This window comes from Notechis scutatus, chromosome 4, assembly GCF_049901735.1.
Source record: "Notechis scutatus isolate UNSWTSFEM ecotype Mainland chromosome 4, rNotScu1.2, whole genome shotgun sequence".
Classification (NCBI taxonomy): Eukaryota; Metazoa; Chordata; class Lepidosauria; order Squamata; family Elapidae; genus Notechis; species Notechis scutatus.
Genome location: NC_142012.1, coordinates 1,549,712 through 1,567,999, shown reverse-complemented (window position 1 = coordinate 1,567,999; position 18,288 = coordinate 1,549,712). Strand labels below are relative to the sequence as shown.

Below are 18,288 nucleotides of genomic sequence, written 5' to 3'. Positions count from 1 at the left end.
CTGGGGAGGACTCGGGCGAGGGTCCTGCATCCGATGCACAGATGGGGCCAGGACCATCTGGGAGTGGGAGTGCTGCCTCCAGAGCCTTCAGAGTCTTGCAGCAGTGAGGAAGAGGAACAAGGGGAGCCTGTTCCAGTGCGTGTGTGCGCAGAGCTGCTAGAAGGTGAGAGCAGCTGAGACAAAAAGGGCGACTTGGGAGTAAGGCTGGGAGGTGATGGCCCCTCCCATAAGGTATAAAAGTCAGGCCAAGATGACGAAACCTTTGCAGGAAGCAAAGTCGATCGATTTCAGAGTCATTCTGGAAGCTTTTTGTACTTCGGTTGGTTTTTTTTTTTGTACTTCGGTTGGTTTCCTTTCTAGTTCATTTGATACTTCTGTTTTTGGCAGCGCTTCACAGAACTGAAAGGTGGGTGCTGATCTCAGGGAACTGTTTTGGATTAATTCCAGCTGGGAATGAAAACAATTCCCAGCGTTGCAAAAAAACTAAGTCTTGTTTTTAAAATAAGTCTGTGCGCAGTTACGGCTTAGGAAGCCTGGGTCAGTACTGGACTAAAAGGCCCCCAAGGTCCCTTCCCTCTCTGTTCTGTGGTTATTATTTAGATCTGCCAGAAATTTATCTTCCTTTGGGGGTGGGGTGGGGGGCTAAAGTTAAGAGATTCCTGAAAATGTCAGGCCTGTTCCCAGCTTGGGCATTTAGAACAGAAAAACCCTCAACTCCATTAGTAGTGAAAGCTACAAATCACTTGGAGGGGCAAAAATTCACTTAATCTGTCTTGGTTAGCGACGGAAATGTTGGGCTCCATTGTGGTCATATGCCGAAGACTGTCTATAGCCGTGATGGCGAACCTATGCCATGCATGCCGGAAGTGGCACACAGAGACATTTTCCCCGGCACATGAGAGCTTGCCCGGAAGAGCCCCACTGCATATGTGTGCGTGCCGCTGCCACCGCCCGACAGCTGATTGCCAGGTATCTGGCGCGCATGCACAGGAGGGGGCGGGGCTGCGCGGGAGGCATGCGTGCATGCGTAGAGACATGCAGCGCGTGCTGGGGGGGTTGGGCGCATGTGCAGAGATGTGCGATGTGCAGAGGGATGGCGCGCGCATGCGCAAACGGAAGGCACGCAGGAATGATTGCGTGCACATGCGCAGAGGCGCGCGGGGCATGCAGCGGGGTGATTGCGTGCGCATGCACAGGCGCACGGCATGCGGCAAGGGGAATTGCATGCGTATGTGCAGGCGCACAGCGCTGCAAGGGGATTGCGCGCACAGGCACGGGGGTTGGGGGGGCCAGCACACATTGCCTTCTGGGTGCTGGCATGCGAGCGCACAAGCGTGCGCGCAATTATCGGCACGGGAGCCCGAAAAAGGTTTGCCACCACTGGGCCTATAGGCAGTGAAGCCAGCACACGGGACCCAATGTGGGGTTGGCTGCTGTGGTTGGTCCTCTCGTGTGCTGCTTGTGCTGACTTTGTAAGGCTTAGCAAGAAATAACGTGGTTTTGTTTTTTGAACATCAGGAGTTGAAGATTGTGCTGGGAGTTGAGACAGGCAAAAGAGATTAGCGCTGTTAAAAGTCCAGTGTATTTTACAGCGCCGGGCGATCTCAGCAGCAGCCGCAGAAGGAGATAAACCTTTTTCGTTTAACAAATTACTTTCGGGTAGCATCCAAAGACATAGGTTTAGGATTTTCTTTCTAAATATTTTTTTCCTCGTGTGTGTGTGTGTGTGTATATATATATATGTGTGTGTGTGTGTGTGTGTTATCTTGTTATTTTGCCTGGAGCTCAGGCATGTGTTGGAATTGAGATGGGGCTTAGTTTTCATTCTCCCCTGTTATGATATGTACAGAATAACCCTTGAGTAACAAGGATATGCACATGGAAATGTTTATGAGATCGGTTATGAATAATTATTCAGCCAGACCCAAGATACACTGAATTGAGTTAAAGTTTACTTTAAGAAATAGCACAGTCCAATAAACAGTCCAGGTCATATACGGTTAACAGTCCAAAAAATACCCAATTACAAAGTCTTCTTACCGGTGGCCGTTGTCATATACAGTAAACCATAAATACAACAGAGATAGCAACAGAATGTCAGAGATACAGAATGTGAGAGAGAGCAAGCCATGATCTCTAGCTCCCTCTTATGGCAACTTGCAACACAATCAACCAATCGGAACATAGGAGAAATCAATACAGTGATCCTGTCTTAAAGCTACAAACATACATTGTTGGTTTATATATTGCCAACCCAACTAATTGGTGGACAGATTCCTAACACCCCCTTCCTCCCCAACTTTTGAAAAGAGATGAATTTGGTTTTAGAGGGGAATAATGGAAGTGTTTTATGACAAAATCCCATCATTTATTCCAGTCAGTTTCCAGGAAATTCAACAGCCAGGTGTATGCAGCCGGCGGTCACTCCAAACCTCCCCTTTTTTTCCTTTGGAATCATCCCTTCTAATTTAATTTTTTTAATTTAAATTGGACTTGGAATGAAGACATCTGTTTTCTAGAACAGGGGTCTCCAACCTTGGCCACTTTAAGACTTGTGGACTTCAACTCCCAGAATTCCTCAGCCAACCTTGGCTGCTTTAAGATTTGTGGACTTTAACTCCCAGAATTCCTCAGCCAACCTTGGCTGCTTTAAGATTTGTGGACTAACTCCCAGAATTCCTCAGCCAACCTTGGCTGCTTTAAGATTTGTGGACTTTAACTCCCATAATTTCTCAGCCAACCTTGGCCGCTTTAAGATTTGTGGACTTTAACTCCCAGAATTCCTCAGCCAACCTTGGCCGCTTTAAGGCTTGTGGACTTCAACTCCCAGAATTCCTCAGCCAACCTTGGCTGCTTTAAGATTTGTGGACTTTAACTCCCAGAATTCCTCAGCCAACCTTGGCCGCTTTAAGATTTGTGGACTTTAACTCCCAGAATTCCTCAGCCAACCTTGGCCACTTTAAGGCTTGTGGACTTCAACTCCCAGAATTCCTCAGCCAACCTTGGCTGCTTTAAGATTTGTGGACTTTAACTCCCAGAATTTCTCAGCCAACCTTGGCTGCTTTAAGATTTGTGGACTTTAACTCCCAGAATTTCTCAGCCAACCTTGGCTGCTTTAAGGCTTGTAGACTTCAACTCCCAGAATTCCTCAGCCAACCTTGGCCGCTTTAAGATTTGTGGACTTTAACTCCCAGAATTCCTCAGCCAACCTTGGCTGCTTTAAGGCTTGTGGACTTCAACTCCCAGAATTCCTCAGCCAACCGTGGCCGCTTTAAGGCTGGTGGACTTCAACTCCCAGAATTCCTCAGCCAACCTTGGCTGCTTTAAGGCTTGTGGACTTCAACTCCCAGAATTCCTCAGCCAACCGTGGCCGCTTTAAGGCTGGTGGACTTCAACTCCCAGAATTCCTCAGCCAACCTTGGCTGCTTTAAGGCTTGTGGACTTCAACTCCCAGAATTCCTCAGCCAACCTTGGCCGCTTTAAGATTTGTGGACTTTAACTCCCAGAATTCCTCAGCCAACCTTGGCCGCTTTAAGGCTTGTGGACTTCAACTCCCAGAATTCCTCAGCCAACCTTGGCTGCTTTAAGATTTGTGGACTTTAACTCCCAGAATTCCTCAGCCAACCTTGGCCGCTTTAAGATTTGTGGACTTTAACTCCCAGAATTCCTCAGCCAACCTTGGCCACTTTAAGGCTTGTGGACTTCAACTCCCAGAATTCCTCAGCCAACCTTGGCTGCTTTAAGATTTGTGGACTTTAACTCCCAGAATTTCTCAGCCAACCTTGGCTGCTTTAAGATTTGTGGACTTTAACTCCCAGAATTTCTCAGCCAACCTTGGCTGCTTTAAGGCTTGTAGACTTCAACTCCCAGAATTCCTCAGCCAACCTTGGCCGCTTTAAGATTTGTGGACTTTAACTCCCAGAATTCCTCAGCCAACCTTGGCTGCTTTAAGGCTTGTGGACTTCAACTCCCAGAATTCCTCAGCCAACCGTGGCCGCTTTAAGGCTGGTGGACTTCAACTCCCAGAATTCCTCAGCCAACCTTGGCTGCTTTAAGGCTTGTGGACTTCAACTCCCAGAATTCCTCAGCCAACCGTGGCCGCTTTAAGGCTGGTGGACTTCAACTCCCAGAATTCCTCAGCCAACCTTGGCTGCTTTAAGGCTTGTGGACTTCAACTCCCAGAATTCCTCAGCCAACCTTGGCCGCTTTAAGATTTGTGGACTTTAACTCCCAGAATTCCTCAGCCAACCTTGGCTGCTTTAAGGCTTGTGGACTTCAACTCCCAGAATTCCTCAGCCAACCGTGGCCGCTTTAAGGCTTGTGGACTTCAACTCCCAGAATTCCTCAGCCAACCTTGGCTGCTTTAAGGCTTTGCTGGCTGAGGAATTCTGGGAGTTGAAGTTCACAAGTCTTAAAATGGCCAAGATTGGAGACCCCTGGTCTAGAATAACCCTGTGGAAGAGATCTCTTCCAGAGCTGTCAAACCTTGAAAACCTGTGGATTTCAACTCCCAGAATTCCTCAGCTGCCTGGGGAATTCTGGGTAGTTGAAGTCCACCCCTCTTCAAATCCCCATGATTGAGAAAAAAACAAACAAACCTGTGAATGGCTGACTTGACTCTTAACTCCAAATAGTAGAGATTGTCCAAACAACCAGACAACCAACCTCTTGACCGGGGAATCAAACTTGCTCTCTTCATTTTGCAACGTCAGGTCCTCCATTAAGAGAAGCAATCATTGGAACAGTTACCTGAAAGCCGGACAGAGGTCCAGAACGCTTTCAATTTTTGAAAAGGGAGCACCAGGCATTCACAAAACCGCCTGGAGGTTTTAAAAGAACAGGAAAAAAAACACCTCGCAGCTTCGATAATAGCTGGTGCGCTTTTAAAAAAATAAATCCCTCCACCGGTGATGTTTTATTCCGTGCTGCCAGAAAAGATAGCTGAATGCAAGCACAGCAGCACGCCGGTTCTCGGCTGTTTTGAAACTCATTGAATTTGGTACTCACCGCGTTTTGATGAGAAAATTGTGTCCCGGTACTCGTCCTTGGTTTGATACTCGATGCGCAAGCTTACAAGAGAGAAAGAAGGAAGGAAGAGAAAGAAAGGAAGGAGGGAGGGAGGGAGGAAGGAAGGAAGGAAGGAAGGAAGGAAGGAAGGAAGGAAGGAAGGAAGGAAGGAAGGAAGGAAAAATGAGGAGAGGGAAGGAGGAAGGAAAAATGAGAAGGAGGGAGGAAGAAGGAAGGGGAGGGAGGAGGAAGGAAGGAAGGAAGGAAGGAAGGAAGGAAGGAAGGAAGGAAGGAAGGAAGGAAGGAAAAATGAGGAGAGGGAAGGAGGAAGGAAAAATGAGAAGGAGGGAGGAAGAAGGAAGGGAGGGAGGAGGAAGGAAGGAAGGAAGGAGGGAGGGAGGGAGGAGAGAAAAAGAGAAGGAAATAAGAGATGGAGAGAGCAGGAGAAAGAAATGAATGGGAAAAAGGAAAGGAAGGAAACAGGGGAGGGAAGAAAAGAAAGGTAGAAAGAAAAGGGCACGAAGGAAGGAGAGAGGGAGGGAAGGAGGGAAAGGGAGAGAATAGCAATAGACTTATATACCTCTTCACAGGGCTTTACAATGCTCTCCTTTCCTAACAGTGAGGTCAATTAACCAGTGGAACTGCTTGGCTCCAGAATTTGTGGGTGCTCTATCACTGGACGTCTTTAAGAAGAGACCATTTGGTAGACGTCTCCTGCTTGAGCAGGGGGTTCGACTAAATCAGTGATCGCAAACCGGTGGCCCGTGGCTCACTGTTGGTCCGCGAGAAAATTTTGGTGGTCCATAGAGAAATATCACCCCCAGAGCACCTCCCAAAGCAATTAATCCAGGCTGTGCAGAAACACAAGGCTGCGCCAACCACGTGGCCCGCAGGAACCCTCCCCACCCACTCCCTCCTTACATGGCAAACTTGCCTGCTAAATTGCTATTTTCTCTTTTTTTCCCCCCGACCATCATCTGTTCTGCTGTGCCAGAAGATTTAGATTAGCTAGAAAGCAGGAAACGTTGGATTTCTTGCTTTCTAGCTAATCTTCAGATCTTCGGCTCTGCTTTTAAGCAGAGCCGAACCTCCCTTAGGATTGAAGCTTCTATTATTCAGTGCAGGTAGCCGATGGCAGAGTCATAGATCTCTAAATGAATCTGTGATTCTGCGAGCAGCTCAATCTGCCTGCCTGCTTTGCCTGATTTTGGGTAAAAGTTGCTCTTTTTTTATTAAAAAAAAATTCAATATTTACAGATATGGTGTGTTGTGAGTTAATTTTATGAGTTTGCTTGCAAGCAGATTTTATGTGACAGACTCAGGTAGCCGATGGCAGAAACACAGATCTCTAAATGAATCTGTGATTCTGCGAGCAGCTCAATCTGCCTGCCTCTGCTTTGCCTGATTTTGGGTAAAAGTTGCTCTTTTTTTATTAAAAAAAAATTCAATATTTACAGATATGGTGTGTTGTGAGTTAATTTTATGAGTTTGCTTGCAAGCAGATTTTATGTGACAGACTCAGGTAGCCGATGGCAGAAACACAGATCTCTGAATGAATCTGTGATTCTGTGAGCAACTCAATCTGCCTGCCTGCTTTGCCTGCTTTTGGGTAAAAGTTGCTCTTTTTTATAAAAAAATTCAATATTTACATAAATATAATATTTACTTACAAGCCATGCCCAGCCAGTCACATGATCACAAAGCCACACCCACAAATTAGGCCACGTCCACAGAACTGGTTGTTAAGAAATTTGAATCCCACCCCTGCCTCTGTGGGGGGGAGAGGGAGAGAGAGGTTAAATCAGATCGATCAATCTCTCTCCCTCCCTCTCTCTCTCTCCCACAATGTCAGCAAGCCATCGTCAGTCAAAATTCATATTAGTGGTACATGAATTTAAAATTATGAGTTTGGTGGTCCCTGAGGTCCAAAAGGTTGGTGGCCCCTGCATTAGAAGACCTCCAAGATTCCCCTTCGAACTCTTATTCTCTGTGGTGGGTGCTCCATCACTGGAGGTTTTCAAGAAGAGAATGGACAACCACATTTCTGTAATGGTCTAGGGCAGGGTCCCCAAATCCCGGTCTGTTGAGTGGCACCAGTCTCCACCATGCCAGCAACCGGTTCACACAAACAAGGAAAGGCCCATTCCTGGGATTCAGGCAGCATGTGAAATCACACACCCCTCTGGTCTGTGGGAAAAACCTCTTTCCATGGAACTGGTCCCTGGGGCCCCAAAGGTTTTTATGGACCGTTGGTCTAGGGTCTCCTGCTTGAGCAGGGGGTTGGACTAGAAGACCTCCGAGGTCCCTTCCACTTCTGTTATCCTGTGAAGGCTTCAGCTTCCCCAAGATCCGATAATATCTCCCAATATTTGAAAGAGGGGGAGGGACATGGAACTGTTCTGACCAAGGCTTCCCGAGATCGTAATTAAGCACATGCTTAGTTAAAACAACTCTTGTTTTATTTCAACGCTGGGAATTATGCTTGTTCTCAGCCGGTAATGAGTCCCAAACAGTCCCTCGAGATAAGCACCCACCTTTCTCTCCTTTGAATGGCTGCCAATAACTAAAGTACCAAATGAACTATAAAAAAAATCCAACCAAAGTACAAAGTCCACGCAGAGCTTCAAGGATTAATTCGAACAGAATGAAGGACTTTGCTTCCTGCAAAGGTTTCATCATCTTGGCCTGACTTTTATCCTTTATGGGAGAGGCAATCATCTCCAAGCCTTACTCCCAAGTCGCCCCTTTTGTCTCAGCTGTTCTCGCCTTCTAGCAGCTCTGCACACACGCGCACTGGGAACAGGCTCCCCTTGTTCCTCTTCCTCGCTGCTCCGGAGGCTCTAGAGGCAGCACCCCACTCCCAGATGGTCCTGGCCCCATCTCTGCATCGGATGCAGGACCCTCGTTCAGAATCCTTTCCAGACTCCCAGACTGGTCCCCGTTCTTCCTCACTGTCTGATTCCGCTGCCGTCTGCACACTGCTGGTGAACCACAACAGCAAACCAGGAACTAAGGAGGAATTTTCTGACGGTGAGAAACGACGAATCAGTGGAACAGCTCACGCACCCCGAATTAAGCTCACTCTATTCCTGGCAGCACTCCTTTGTTTTTCCTCTTTGGTCTCCCTCCCTTCTTTCTCTTTGGTAAAAATATGCAGCTGAGCATCCCTGCCAGAGACTACAACTGTCGGTGTGTTTCAATACTGGCTCTGCGACTAGCCGCAGCAGACAATTTATAACGGGGGGGATACCCAGTCCTGCATCCATTAGTTCTCGTAATTGAGTTCCAGTACAAAACACTTTTTATTTATTTCTTTCCCCGGCTTCTCCTTTTTGTAAGAAAAGAATGGTTTTGAACTTTAGCGACTCCGCAGGGAACGGACATGTGAAGACACTGGCTGTTAAAAAAAAACAAAAAAAACACCTCCACCCTCCCAGTTTTTAAGGAGGTAAACCTCTTCTGAAGCAACTAATTCATCGGAGTTTCCCTTGTCCATTTAATACCAGAGATATGTAAAAACACGTTTTCCTGCCTAGTTTGTTAAGCATTAGTTAACACAGAGGTCTCCAAACTTGGCAACTTTAAGACTTGTGGACTTCAACTCCCAGCATAGCTGGCTGGAGAATTCTGGGACTTGAAGTCCAGAAGTCTTAAAAGTGACCAAGTTTGGAGAACCCTAAGTTAATGCAATGACAACTCCGGCCCTTCTTGGCTTTTTGTTAGCCTCTCTAGACTGTTCTGGCCCAGGCTTCGTCAAACATAATTAATATCAAACTTGTTTTAAAAGCAAAACCTGTTTTATTGCAATGCTGGGAATTGCTTTCATTCCCAGACAGAACTAATCTTAGACAGTTCCCCAAGATAAGCACACACCTTTCAGTGCTGTGGAATGCTGCCAAAAACAAATGTGATAATAATAATAAAAAAACAACTGGAGACATTGAACAAGATCTTTATTATTAAGCTTTTGCAAAAGGGAATTCTGTTCATGGCAGAAGACATGGTTCCCAGGAAGGCTGGGGTTTATATACAGGTTCAAATATACAGTCTCTGCCCCTTTCCTGGGTTCATATCTATCCAAGCTACGTATCTCCCTACACAACACTCTTATTATTGTAGCGTAACACCTGTTTCCTTGTCTTTGGAAACTACCCTCGTTCTCATGGCTTCTTCCTGTTATGGTCGTGTTATGACCATCTGTAATACAATAGATCATTAACCAGTTCCGTTCAGGTCAGGATAACCTAGTATCTCCTACACATATCCTTATGCCAAAAGGTACAGGCCCATGTTCTACCCAAAAGCCTGACATTTACTTTAGAACATAACAAGTTACAAAACAGTACGTGCTTATACAGTTATATAACTGTCCAATAATCATTGCATAGTTCAAATATCGGGTAAGTATGGCTTCCCTTCTGTTCTTCATTTCCACAGGTGTAACTCATAATATGTAATTTCTACATATAACATAGAAGTATCCAATTAATTATAACAGAAACCAACCGAAGTACAAGAAAAAAAACCAACCAAAGTACACAGAGCTTCAAGGAGGACTCTGAATCAATCTAACAACTTTGCTTCCTGCAAAGGTTTCATCATCTTGGCCTGACTTTTATCCCTTAGGGGAGGCGCAATCACCTCACAGCCTTACTTCCGAGTCTCCCCTTCTGTCTTAGCTGCTCTCACCTTCTAGCAGCTCTGCGCACACGCGCACTGGGAACAGGCTCCCCTGGGTCCTCTTCCTCACTGCTGCCAGACTCTGGAGGCTCAGAAGGCAGCACCCCTCTCTCATATGGTCCTGGCCCCATCTCTGCATTGGACGCAGGACCCTCGTCCGAGTCCTCTCCAGGACTGGTCCCCGTTCTTCCCCACTGTCCGATTCCGCTGTCATCTTCACCGGCTGCTGGCAAACCACAACAGAGACAATTTGTGTTGGTTGTGGAAGCAGGGCGCCATCGAGACACGCCTGAAGAAATAAGCCACCCTTGCTTTATTTTAAAGCAATGTAGAAGAGATGTGTGGCTCGAAGCGACGAGAGGTAGAAAATGGCCACCCCTTGAGCATGGCTTGCGTCTATCCGTCTGTCTGTCCCTCTAAAGGAGCATATTTGCAGCTCAGGGTTGAAATGACGTTTCATGACCCAACTGGGTTACGTCATGAGTGCTGGAAAGGAAGGGGGAGGAGGAGGACTGTGGGATCCTTGGTGCTCTCTGAATTTGGTTGCTTTCGTGCAGACGTTTCATGAACCAGCTAGTTAACTTCATCAGTGGTGGAAGGGAGTGGGTTTGCAGAGGAGGGAGGAGGGAAGGGAAGGAAAGGAAAGGAAAGGAAGGGAAAGGAAAGGAAGGGAAGGGAAAGGAAAGGAAGGGAAGGGAAAGGAAAGGAAAGGAAGGGAAAGGAAAGGAGAGGAGAGGAAAGGAAGGGAAAGGAAAGGAGAGGAGAGGAGAGGAAAGGAAGGGAAAGGAAAGGAAAGAAAAGAAAAGGAAAGGAAAGGAAAGGAAGGGAAGGGAAAGGAAAGGGAAGGGAAGGGAAGGGAAGGGAAGGGAAAGGAAAGGAGAGGAGAAGAAAGGAAAGGAGAGGAAAGGAAAGGAAAGGAAGGGAAGGGAAGGGAAGGGAAGGGAAAGGAAAGGAAGGGAAAGGAGAGGAGAGGAAGGAAGGGAAAGGAAAGAAAGGAAGGGAAAGGAAAGGAACGGAAGGAAGGGAAAGGAAAGGAAAGGAAAGGAAAGGAAAGGAAAGGAGAAAAAGGAAAGGAGAGGAGAGGAGAGGGGAAAGGAAAGGAGAGGAGAAGAAAGGAAAGGAAGGGAAAGGAAAGGAAAGGAAAGGAAAGGAAAGAAGGAAGGGAAGGGAAGGGAAAGGAGAGGAGAAGAAAGGAAAGGAAAGGAAAGGAAAGGAAGGGAAAGGAAAGGAAAGGAAGGGAAAGGAGAGGAGAGGAGAGGAAAGGAAGGGAAGGGAAAGGAAAGGAAGGAAAGGAAAGGAAAGGAAAGGAAGGGAAGGGAAGGGAAGGGAAGGGAAGGGAAGGGAAAGGAAAGGAAAGGAGAGGAGAAGAAAGGAAAGGAAAGGAAAGGAAAGGAAGGGAAAGGAAGGGAAGGGAAAGGAAAGGAAGGGAAAGGAAAGGAGAGAGAGGAGAGGAAAGGAAAGGAAAGGAAAGGAAAGGAAAGGAAGGAAAGGAAAGGAAGGAAAGGAAAGGAAAGGAAAGGAAAGGAAAGGAAGGGAAAGGAAAGGAAAGGAAAGGAAAGGAAAGGAGAAAAAGGAAAGGAGAGGGGAGAGGAGAGGGAAAGGAAAGGAAAGGAAAGGAAAGGAAAGGAAAGGAGAGGAGAGGAGAAGAAAGGAAAGGAAAGGAAGGGAAGGAAAGGAAAGGAAAGGAAAGGAAAGAAGGAAGGGAAAGGAAGGGAAAGGAGAGGAGAAGAAAGGAAAGGAAAGGAAAGGAAGGGAAAGGAAAGGAAAGGAAAGGAAAGGAAAGGAAAGGAAAGGAAGGGAAGGGAAAGGAAAGGAAAGGAAGGGAAAGGAGAGGAGAGGAAAGGAAAGGAAGGGAAAGGAAAGGAAGGAAAGGAAAGGAAGGGAAAGGAAAGGAAAGGAAAGGAAAGGAAGGGAAGGGAAGGGAAGGGAAGGGAAGGGAAGGGAAAGGAAAGGAGAGGAGAAGAAAGGAAAGGAGAGGAGAGGAAAGGAAAGGAAAGGAAAGGAAGGGAAGGGAAGGGAAAGGAAAGGAAGGGAAAGGAGAGGAGAGGAAGGGAAGGGAAAGGAAAGAAAGGAAGGGAAGGGAAAGGAAAGGAAAGAAGGAAAGGAAAGGAGAAAAAGGAAAGGAGAGGAGAGGGGAAAGGAAAGGAAAGGAAAGGAGAGGAGAAGAAAGGAAAGGAAGGAAAGGAAAGGAAAGGAAAGGAAAGAAGGAAGGGAAGGGAAGGGAAAGGAGAGGAGAAGAAAGGAAAGGAAAGGAAAGGAAAGGAAAGGAAAGGAAAGGAAAGGAAAGGAAAGGAAAGGAAAGGAAAGGGGTATGCAGAGAAGGGAAGAAGGCAGCTTTGGGCTCCTTGGTGCTCTCTGAGCCTGGTTGTTTCCTTGCAGACATTTCATGACCCAACTAGGGAACACAGTCAGTGCTAGAAGGGAGTGGGGCTTGCAGAGAGGAGGAGGAGGAGGAAGTGGACAGCTGTGGGGTCCTTGGTGCTCCTCCTCATGTCTGTCCTTCCCTGTTAGTCGCCTTGCCTTCCTAAAGATTTGGAGAACAAGATTGTTTCGTTCCTTCTAGTCAAAGACGTGCAGGTCCTTTTAATAGATACTGAAGCATAGCACCCTATTATTTCCCCATTTAATTACATGCCCCATTAAAGTGAGCTGCTGATCTATCAAAATGAAATATCGCTGGGAAAACGGTGGCGTTTCTCTTCTTCCCGCTTTTGCTATGGGGTCTTGCACAAGTTCCGTTTGGCGCAGATTAAAAATGCTCTGGAACTTGCAACAAAAGATACGGTGGTTGGGTTGGCTATTCCGATCTTGGAAGACCAGGCCGAGCTGTGTACGGATAAAGGAGCGCACCCCAGAGAATGAATTTAAACAAAAATTAAGGTATGGATGAAGTCCTTGGGGCTCTCTGAGCTGGGTGGTTTTCTTGCCGACATTTCAGTACCAAACTAGATAACGTCATCAGTTCTAGAAGGGAGTGGAGGTTTGCAAGGAGGAGGAGGAGGAGGAGGAGGAAGAAGAATATGGGTTCCTTAGCGCTCTCTGAGCTTGGTGGTTTTCTTGCCGACATTTCACGGCCCAGCTAGGGAACGTAATCAGTGCTAGAAGGAAGGAGGGGTTTGTTCTCTCTTTATAGAGAAGTGGCTTGCCCCGTTGATGTGGGTGAGGCTGTTCTTGGGGGTTTCCTGTTTAGGCTGTTATTTATTGTTTGATTGTTTGTCTGAAGTGGTAGTTCCTTGGTTGGGGTGTTGTTTCCTTTTTGATTGAAACTCTGGGGTTAATCATTTGCCAGCTCTTGAACAGGCTAGCATCCATCTTGGGTTTGTGTCTCTGTTGAGTAGTTGCCATAGGGGAACCTGAGGCCCTGAGCTTGTGTCACAGTCAGCAGCTGATGGGAGAATGGCACTGGGGGTAAAGCATCTCATATTTTGCACAGTGGATGGAGCTATGGATGAAGTCTTCCTCTTCTTCTCTTTCTTCCTCTCCTCTCCTCTCCCTTTCCTTTCCTTCTTTCCTTTCCTTTCCTTTCCTTTCCTTTCCTTTCCTTTCCTTTCCTTTCCTTTCTCTCTTCCTTTTATTTTTTCTTCCTCCTTTAATCTTTCCTTTCAGCCATCTTCTCCTTTCTCCTTCCTTTACCTCCCTTCCTTCCTCCCCACCCCCTCCTCCCCTTTCCCTTCCCTTTCCCCTCCCCTTCCCTTTCCTCTCGTCCTTGCCCCTCTCCATCCCTTTATCCTCCCCTTCCCTTTCCTTCCCTCTTTCCCTCCCCTTTCCTTTCCTGCCTCCTCCTTTAATCTTTTCTTCCTCCTCCTTTTACCTTTCCTTTCTGCCATCTTCCTTTTTCCTTCCTTCCTTCCTTCCTTCCTTCCTTCCTTCCTTCCTTCCTTCCTTCCTTCCTTCCTTCCTTCCTTCCTTCCTTCCTTCCTTCCTTCCTTCCTTCCCTCTTAAGATCAACCTTCCTTCTTCCCTCCTTTCCTTCCTTGCTTCCTTGTTTCCTTCCTTCCTTTCTTTCCTCCCTCTTAAAATCAACTTCCCTCCTTCCTTCCCTTCCTTCCTTCCTTCCTTCATTCCTCCCTCCCCTTCTTCTCTACCCTACCCCTTCTTTCCCTTCCCTCCCTTTCCTGCCTCCTCCTTTTATCTTTTCTTCCTCCTCCTCCTCCTCCTTTTTACCTCTCCTCTCTCCCCGTCTTCCTCCCCTCCCTGGTCCTGTGGTCCATGCGGCTTCTCCTCCTCTCCCCCTTGGTCCTCTTTCACCTGCTCTCCTCTCTCTTCCTCCTGCAGATGGTCCCCAAGCCCATCGCCCTGGAGCCTTGTTTTGGCAACAAAGCGGCCGTCCTTTCCGTCTTCGTGAGGTTGCCAAGAGGCCTGGGTGGCATCCCTCCACCTGGGCAGTCAGGTAAGTCCGGTCCAGGTTCCGTGGGGGCCCGTCCGCTTCCCTTCCTCCAGATCCCTTGAGACCTCACGGATGATCCTGCATCGAAGGATCTCTTTGTGGATGGGCCCCTGGGTGCTTTCCCTGCGCTGGGGAGCCACCTGATTGGACAGACAGGGACGCTCTGATGGGCGCCTTGGGTTGAGAAGCAGAAATAATGACTGCGATACTGGCCGTGTCCTCTTTGATTATGAAAGCTCTTTTGAGGCAATTTGGGTAGTCCTCGACTTGCAACCCGCTCATTTAGTGACCGTTCGAAGTTACAGCAGCACTGGAAAAAGTGACTCAGGACCGTTGTTTTTTTCACACTTAATGACCATGGCAGCAAGGGCAGCATCCCCATGGCCAAAGGATCAAAATTCAGCTGCTTGGCAAACTGACTCACCCTTACAACGCTTGCTTGCGGTGTCCCCAAGGCCGCGTGGGTCAGCTTTGGCCACTTTCTGACAGGCAAAGCCAACAGGGAGGCCAGATTCCCTTAGGCAACTGTGTCACTAACTTCACCACAGGTAGGGATGAAAGGTTTTCAAACAGACCCAAAACTCACTGACCAACTGTAATGACGACATGGGCCTATTATTCATCCTGAAAAGCCCCGCAGAGGCTTTTGCCAAGTCTCTGCAAGGCTTTTCAGGATGAATGATAGGCCAAAGTTTCATCATGATAGTTGGTTTCCAAGCATCTGGGAGGCCGAAAAAGGCCTCCAAGCAGCTGAAAAAAAATCAGTTGTGAGCCACACGCGCATGCGCAGTGAGGTAAGTTTGCCTGCGGCTCGCGTGCCACTTGTGGCACACGTGCCATAGGTTCACCATCGCGGTTTTAGCCCTTCCAGCCCCCTCATCTTCCTGGTTGCTCTTCTTTGTACTTTTTCTAGAGTCTCAACATCTTTTTTATAATGTGGTGACCAAAACTGGATGCAGCACAGTTTTATGATGATGCACCCAGAGGGGTGGGGTAAATCAGGGTCAAGGATGACAGTGAATTATGTGTCTTAGAGCCGGCTAGCTGTCAGGATTCCGTCAGTTCCCCCAATTAAATCGCGAGTCTCAAGCCAAATTTCCATCCAGCGGTTAGAATTCCTGATTTTCACCCAAATCGTGCCGGCAATGTTAACTCACAATAAATCCTTTTGAAGTTTTGGAAGTTTGGCTCAAGACTCATGATTTAATTGAGGGTAACTGCCAGAATCCTGACAGCGGCCTTGAGTTTGACACCCCTGGTGTAACTGGTCTGCAACTCTCTCTCTCTGTGTGTGTGTCTGTGTCTCTTTTTTCATCCAGGTCTTGCGGTCGCCAGTGCGTTGGTGGACATTTCACAACAACTGCCTATCACCTACAAAGACAAGTCAGGTGGGGTACGAAATAGGAAACAGCAACCTCCAGCCCAGCCCGGAACCTGTATTTGATGCATGGACATCAGAACTGCCTCTTTAGGATTTTAAACCCAAGGTTAGCCCTCGGAGAAGGACCTCCATTTTGTTTTGTTTTTGTTTCCAAAGGCCCCTGGAGGCCTCAAAGCACTTGAGAACATCCAGACGTTCTTCTTGGCGTTGGCGCCACCGCTGCCTCGGTTGGTCCCGTTCGGCGCCCGCTCCGTCTTAGACCGGCCCGATCATGTCAACGCCGGGTGGCTTCAGTGTTTTCCGGTTGCTCCCCTTCGTCGGTTTTCGACCTTCCATGGCATGTCCTTCAGCAGACTTCTCCACCCACGAAGGTTGGCATCAACCAGGAAGACGCCTACAAAAGACCGGTTTATGGAACTTGACTTTTTTCCCCCTTCCAGGTTGTCTAAGGAAGAGCGTCGCCAATACCGGTCAGTTCTCTGCCCTTGGTTGCTAGACGGCAAGAATTCAGAAGAAGCTTTCTTCCCCGGGTTCCCGATAAACCCAAGATCTCTATTTATTTCTTCTAAGAACAAGCCTTGGATTGCTGCCTCAGTGTGGTAGCATTATTTTTCTCCAAGTTCAAGGTATTAAAATTCGGGGCCGAGCAGCACTTTACGGTTGAACTCTACCCCTTGTTTCCCTTTAAAAAAATACAATCCCATTTCCAGAGGGTATTTTTGTCCCCCTCGACGTGGGCTTGTGTAGCAACGGACATCTTCTCCCGCGTCCAACGGGGTTTTACGTAGATCTAGGAAAGCATGGGATTAACGCCGTTCAGGTTTTGCACATGCTCCGTATTCTCCTTCCACCCCTGTTCTTTTTTTTCATTTGGCTAACTGGATTCAGGGGGAGAGAAACTGCCACGACGGACGGACGGACGAGAGACAGACGGTAACGCCAGAGCCGGTGGGTGGGTGGGTGGACGGCATGGCTTGTATGTTCTCTCCACGGCAGCTGACACGGTGATTTTCTTCCTCTTTGGCGCTTTCCATATCTTCTTTCTCTTCGGTTGCTGGGCTCAAGGGAAGGGCCAATTCTTACCTTGCACAGGTTTAGGTTGAAATAGCTCTGGGAGGGGTCTGAAGGCCCCGGAGTCCCCCCACCATCACCACACACACAATGCACCCAGAACAACTCGCTTACCAGCAGTGGGATCCTACCTGTTCCACTACCGGTTTGGTGATCACACATGTGCGTGCAGCTTTCCCCCCACCAGCTGAGGCTCTGCAGCGCCAATCAGCTGAGAGGAGAAAGAAGAAAAAAGCACAGGGGCCGGTGAGAGGGCCGATCCTGCGCTTTTCTCTTCTTTCTTCTCTCAGCTGATCGTTGGAGGCTTTTTCCCTCCTCTCAGCTGATCATTGGAGCCTTTTTTCCCTCCTCTCAGCTGATCGTCAGGCTTTTTCCCTCAGCTGATCGTCGGAGGCTTTTTCCCTCCTCTCAGCTGATCATTGGAGCCTTTTTCCCTCCTCTCAGCTGATCATTGGAGCCTTTTTCCCTCCTCTCAGCTGATCGTCAGGCTTTTTCCCTCAGCTGATCGTCGGAGGCTTTTTCCCTCCTCTCAGCTGATCGTCGGAGGTTTTCCCCTCCTCTCAGCTAATTGTCAGAGGGTTTTTCCCTCCTCTCAGCTGATCGTTGGAGGCTTTTTCCCTCAGCTGATCATCGGAGGCTTTTTCCCTCCTCTCAGTTGATCGTCAGAGGGTTTTCCCTCCTCTCAGCTGATCGTCGGAGGCTTTTTCCCTCAGCTGATCATCGGAGGCTTTTTCCTCCTCTCAGCTGATCAGAGGCTTTTCTTCCTCCTCTCAGCTGATCGTCGGAGGCTTTTTCCCTCCTCTCAGCTGATCGTCAGGCTTTTTCCCTCAGCTGATCGTCAGGCTTTTTCCCTCAGCTAATCGTCGGAGGCTTTTTTCCTCCTCTCAGCTGATCGTCGGAGGCTTTTTTTCCTCCTCTCAGCTGATCGTCGGAGGCTTTTTCCTCCTCTCAGCTGATCATCAGAGGCTTTTCTTCCTCCTCTCAGCTGATCGTCGGAGGCTTTTTCCCTCCTCTCAGCTGATCGTCAGGCTTTTTCCCTCCTCTCAGCTGATCGTCAGAGGCTTTTTCCCTCCTCTCAGCTGATCGTCAGGCTTTTTCCCTCCTCTCAGCTGATCGTAGGAGGCTTTTTCCCTCTCTCAGCTGATCGTAGGAGGCTTTTCCCCTCCTCTCAGCTGATCGTCGGAGGCTTTTTTTCCTCAGCTGATCATCAGAGGCTTTTTCCTCCTCTCAGCTGATCGCCGGAGGCTTTTTCCCTCCTCTCAGCTGATCGTCAGGCTTTTCCCCTCCTCTCAGCTGATCGTCAGAGGCTTTTTTAAAAAAACTGGGCCAAACCAGTAGCATACCACCACTGTTGCTTACGTAGTGCAGATCCAGGGTAATGACTCTGAGGAAGGACCCGCAGTTGGGGTTCTTGACTGGTATTTCAAGAAAAAAAATGCAGGCGGTATTTCCCCAGGGCCAAAAGGGGTCCTGATCCCCCTTTGGATAACCCCTTTGAATGTGGGTCATTACTAGAAAACTAGCTGAAAACCATCTCCCTTTCTTTGCCGTTTGTCAGCCCTGAGATGGTGGCCTCCTCGCCTCCTAGAGACAGAGATTGGTACCAATGATTGGTCAGCAGCTTACAAGGAAGAGTGTCCCAAAACCAGGAATTGCTGGTTTGTTTTGGATGCTAGGTGAGCAATAGTTGAAGCATCAAGTCACCGAAAGGGCTGGCGCTGTTTTTTTTTTTTTTTATCTTGCTGTCGCCTTCCCTGAAGAT

General features: G+C 48.1%; 1 protein-coding gene across 1 annotated transcript in view; it reads left to right on the top strand.

Annotated features, from left to right (window-relative positions):
- ATRN (attractin) overlaps positions 1-16,474 on the top strand; it is a 246,933-nt gene extending 230,459 nt beyond the window's left edge. The window contains exons 28-29 of the mRNA XM_087962695.1: positions 13,963-14,077; positions 15,394-16,474. Of these exons, the coding sequence (XP_087818821.1) occupies positions 13,963-14,077; positions 15,394-15,518 (240 nt within the window). The 3' untranslated portion in view covers positions 15,519-16,474. The remainder of the gene's footprint in view (positions 1-13,962; positions 14,078-15,393) is intronic.
- The last annotated feature ends 1,814 nt before the right edge of the window (positions 16,475-18,288 follow it).